This window comes from Microtus ochrogaster, unplaced genomic scaffold (genome assembly GCF_000317375.1).
Source record: "Microtus ochrogaster isolate Prairie Vole_2 unplaced genomic scaffold, MicOch1.0 UNK1, whole genome shotgun sequence".
NCBI classification, from domain to species: Eukaryota; Metazoa; Chordata; class Mammalia; order Rodentia; family Cricetidae; genus Microtus; species Microtus ochrogaster.
Genome location: NW_004949099.1, coordinates 37,151,463 through 37,156,802, shown reverse-complemented (window position 1 = coordinate 37,156,802; position 5,340 = coordinate 37,151,463). Strand labels below are relative to the sequence as shown.

Genomic DNA, 5,340 nt, shown 5'->3' with positions numbered 1-5,340 from the left:
GAGACCAGCCTGGTCTACAGAGCTAGTGCCAGGACAGGCTCCAAAGCCACAGAGAAACCCTGTCTCGAAAAAACAAAAAAAAAAAAAAAAAAGAATGAGAGAAGGAAATCTTCAGGAAAATAAAGAATAGAGAATACAGAAGAAGAAGGAGGAAACTATTATGAGTGTCACGGATGGTTCACATTTTATTGACAACTGGATTTCTACACAGACAGGCTTCCGGTGTGTACATTAAAATGGATAAAATTAAGTATACAAATCCCTTTAATATATAAAATTATTTTGACTCATTTTGTGCTGCATAATTTAATTAATGTTGCCAACACATGTAAAGTTACTTAGTACCCCGTCATTCAAAAGCACCGACTTTAACCTGGACACACATAATACACATACACTCCACTGCCACACTTAACCAAATGTCAATATTTGACATTTAACCTGGAAAATCATTAACAAACTTGCGGATTAGCTGCTGCCTTTAAGAATGGTAGAGGAGCCGGGTAGTAGTGGTGCAGGGCTTTAATCCCAGCACTCGGAAGGCAGAGGCAGGTGGATCTCTGTGCGTTCGAAGCCAGCCTGGTCTACAAGAGCTAGTTTTCAGGACTGGTTCCAAAACTACAGAAAAACCCTGTCTTGAAAAAACAAACAATAAAATAAACCAAAACCAATCAACCAAACAAATGAAAAGAATGGTGGAGGAGAAGACATGCTAAAAAATTGTTGGCTGAAAATCTCTGCTCAGATGCAGGAAAATTAGCAAATCAAATCTCAAACAAGATTAAAACAGTATTTTTCTTTTTAAAAATGTGTGTGTGTGTGTGTGTGTGTGTGTGTGTGTGTGTGTGTGTGTGTGAGTTGTGTTGTGCATGCAGAAGAAAGAGAAAGATGCCCTGGAGTTGGTGCGGATACTGGGAACCAGTCTGTGGTCCTCTGGAAGAGGAGCAAGCAATCCAATCCTAACCCCTGATCCACCTCCCCAACCCCAGCAGGCTTTCCTCTGGTTGGTTGTCTGAACCACTTACAGTACAAACAGTAACTGGAGCTTGTCAACTCAGTGATTTTCTTGCCAATAGCACAGCTCTTAAATTAGACAATTTATATAAACAAATTAAAAGGTGATATCTTTATGATGCAAAATGAAAACACCAATGGAGGGAACTTCAAATAATTGAGAAAATTGGGTCCTTGGCCAAGTGAAAAAGACAGCGCATCTCTATTAACATGACTGGAAGCACAAAAGAGACCCGGCTCATCTCCAGGAACAGGTGTGCGAGTCACAGCCCAAATGGCCATGAACACACCACGAGAATGGGAGCTCTTAGGCGTTCCCAGACTTTGTCGCCTCAGCTACAAGGGAGTTGGAAGAGCCCATTAGAATGAAGTTAGGTCAGCATGAGAGTGCCTGCTTTGGCCTGATGGCTAGAATGAAGAAAGAAGCAAGTGTTAAAAGGGTTATGGCCCTCCTTTCTACCTGGGCAGTAAATCACTGAGACCTGTCTTACACTCTTTTCCTGGGAGATTTTTAGTAACTATTTAAATGTAGAAGTAAAATAGCAAACAGTAAAAATGTTAAAATTTCAAACTGATACTTGGGTTTAAATGGAACCCTTTTCCTCCCACTGGGTAACCTTGTCTGGCTTGATATGAGGGCTTGTGCCTAGTCTTGTTGCATCTTGTTAGACTGTGTTTGTTTGATATCTCTGGGAGGCCTGCTCTTTTCTGAAGGAAAATGGAGGCTCAGTAGATCTGGGGGAGGTAAGGGTGTACTTGGAGGAGTGGAGGGTGGGGGAAATGTAGTCAGGATGTAATGTATGAGAGAAGAATTAAAAACAAAAAAATATCACTATCAGTTTGTCTACTACAAGTTTGAATTTTAAGAGGTAATAATTTGAGCAGTAGAAAAATGGCAAAAAAATTGTATTATTCAATACTTCTATAAATACATAACTAATTAATACATACCGACTGAAAAGTGAATATCTTAAAATACTGTCTAGGAAGCAAGATAAAAACTGGTTTCCATGTAATGATGATCATTCAACCAAAATGCCTGATAACTACATCCTTATCCATAGGAAGGGAGGAAGAGAGAGAGAGAGAGAGAGAGAGAGAGAGAGAGAGAGAGAGAGAGCACAAACCACACTATATATATTGAATTAAATTTAATCACAAATAATGAAGAACATCCTCGTGCTGGCAGTGCCCTATGACAGTGCAGTGTGCTCTCTATTTCTGCGACGCATAGACACTTCCCCATGGTCTGGTAGGTTCATCTTTGCCATCTCCATCATAAGGACCGCTTTGTGGGCTTCCAGCTGAATGTTGCTCTGGGTAACTTACAAATGCTATTCGCCTGAAAGTGACAGGGGAAGTTATTCCAGGCCCATTTGTCTTGGACATTAATGAGGACGATGCAGTCTTCTTTCTTAAAGTCATTGGGTTCACCCTCATGCCAGAATCTGAAAGAACAGTGAGATAGAGATTATACCACAGGACAATCTGGAGAGAGAGACAGAGAGAGAGAGAGAGAGAGAGAGAGAGACAGAGACAGAGACAGAGACAGAGACAGAAGAGACAGAGACAGAGAGAGAGACAGAGACACAGAGAGAGAGACAGAGAGAGAGAGAGAGAATAATAGGGCAAGTGATGAAACAGAGCAGAAGTTGCATGACAAGAGGCACCGGCCAGATGTAGCTATTGAACATTTGAAATGTTGCTTCCAACCCCAGCAGTGGTGGCACATGTCTTTAATCCCAACACTCCAGAGGCAGAGGCAGGTAGTAGATCTCTGAGTTCGAGGCCAGCGTGGTCTACAGAGTGAGTTCCAGGACAGCCAGGGATGCACAGGAATGACATTGGCATAAAAACAGATTCACGGATCAATGGAATAAAACTGAGGAGCCATAAGTAAGTTCGCATTCTTTCATCTACCTGACTTTTTACAGTGAAGCCGACAATGGAGATGGGAGAAAAGAGCATCTTCAACAAATGGTGCTGGCAGAACTGGATAGCTAACTGAAAAACAATGAAACTGGATCCTTACCTCTCACCTCACAAAACTCAATTCTAGATGGATCAAGGACCTCAGATAAAATCTGATTCCCCGAATCTGATAGAGGTAAAAGTAGGGATGCTCTTGAAGTCATGGACACAGGATTTTCTGAACAGGACCCAGTGGGAAATGGATTAAGACCAATACTAATAAATGGGACTTGGTGGTTCTGTAAACCAAAGACCACCATAGTTTAAGTAGAGAGGCAGCCTAACAAGGGGATAGGATATTTATCATCTACACATCTGACAGAGGGTTAGTATCTAGAATATAAAAAGAACTGAAAGGGAAATAGTAAATACCAGGAAAGCAAATGAGGTTTGAAACTAAGTGGAGCGCTCTCAAAAGATAAAATACAAATGGCAGAGAAATATCTTTGAAATGTCCAACATTCTTTGCCATTGGGTCGATGCAGATTAAACTGCTTTGCGATTTTTATCTTGCTCCAGTCAGAATTCCTAAGATCCAAATAAACAAATGAAGGCAAATGTTGGCATACATGCAGAGAAAGGCAATTACTCATTTATTGCTGGCCGGGGTGCAAACTGGTAGAGCCACTAGGGAAATCCGTGTGAAGTTTCCTCAAAAAGCTAGAAATATATTTAATCTATGACCCAGCTCTGCCATTCTTGGACATATAGCCAAATGATTCTATATCCTGTAAATGTAGATATGTAGATAAATGTAGATACATGTTCATTGCTGTACTTTTCACAATAGCCAGGAAACAGAAATAGTTTAAATATCCATCAGTTGAGGGATGGATAATGAAAATGTGGTATATTTACACCATGAAATATTCATCTGCTAACAAAAATTATATTAAGAAATGTATAGGATGCAGCTGGAAACAATCATCCTGAGTGACAGCCAGCCAGCCAGCCAGCCTGGTTTACCTCCTTTGGTTTACCAGTGAGGTCCAATAGACCCCTAAATATTACTGCTTATTACCAGTGTTAGTGGTCACCCTCCAGAAATTGACAGTGTGACCCCACTGCTTAAGATAACACAGACTTGAGTCAGAGAAAGGACGCTGATGCTACTGGAAGCTTCATCACTGTGGACTAGCTTTCATAGGGCTGACAGTGCTGGGAATGCTACCAGGAGGAAAAGGGACTCATCATCAGTCTGACCCAGCCTATGCACTCATCAAGCTGAAATGACTGGCAAGACACAACCACTGTTGCCATAGTGACGCGAACATTACAGGGGTAACCAATGTTCTTATTGGATTTAAGTCGGCACCACAGGATGGAGCCCATATCTGGCACCACTGTCAGCCCAAGAACTTGTGGTACAGGTCTTAGGGGAGAACCTGCAGCATTAGTCTGTTATAGTACACAGTACTAGACTAACTCCTAACGGCTTATTATGCCCATAGATCAGTGCATCTCTCTGTCTTCATCAGAGATGCTTCTGTTTATAGTAGATGAAGATTAACAGAGACCCACAGCTGGCCAAGGTTCTAAATGCTCAGCTCTAACTGGGACATGTTACCACATCTGCTCCTCCCAAGGTTCAGGGATCTTGGTGGATAAAGCGATAGAGCTGGGGGAGCTGGGTACTGCCAGGAAATAGTGTCCTCCAGACACAGCATGACCGCTGCACATATGAGCTCACAGTGATTATGGCAGCAAACCTTGCACAGGCTCAAGGTGTCTCAGACCCCAGCACGGAGAATGGAGATAGGCACAAAGTCCCTTTGCTAGTCTTGGGAACTGGTACCTGCTGGGAGGGGGAGAGTCAATTTTAAGAGAGTTTCAAATAAAAGAACTAATTTTAAAAGAGAAAGAAAGAAATGTGGCTTCTCCAGACTGAGATGTCTTTTAAGTGTTAAGTGCACATGGATGTACTATGTTAAATACATTATTAATAGCTGATAATATATTACTAACCTGGGAGGTGATGGCACATACCCTTAATCCCAGCACTAGGGAGGCAGAAGCAGGCAGATCTCTGAGTTCAAAGTCAGTCTTGTCTACAAAGTGAGTTCCAGGACAGTCAGGGTTATACACAGAGAAACACTGACTTGAAAATCAGTCTGTCTATCTATCTATCTATCTATCTATCTATCTATCTATCTATCTATCTATCTATCTATCTATATTATTACCATAAATTTTACCAGTTTTTCCTTTTTTGTTTTTTGGTGTGTGTGTGTGTGTGTGTGTGTTGATTTGTTGTTTCCTTGTTTGAAACATGACCTCGCTATGTAGCTATGGCCTCCCTAGAACTCCCTAGAACTCTCTCTCTCTCTCTCTCTCTCTCTCTCTCTCTCTCTCTCT

General features: G+C 41.6%; 1 protein-coding gene across 1 annotated transcript in view; it reads right to left on the bottom strand.

The window, feature by feature from the left end:
• Positions 1–2,290: 2,290 nt before the first annotated feature.
• The window catches only part of Clec4d (C-type lectin domain family 4 member D), a 16,592-nt gene continuing 13,542 nt past the window's right edge, over positions 2,291–5,340 (bottom strand). The window contains exon 6 of the mRNA XM_005365334.1: positions 2,291–2,462. Within this exon, the coding sequence (XP_005365391.1) occupies positions 2,291–2,462 (172 nt within the window). The remainder of the gene's footprint in view (positions 2,463–5,340) is intronic.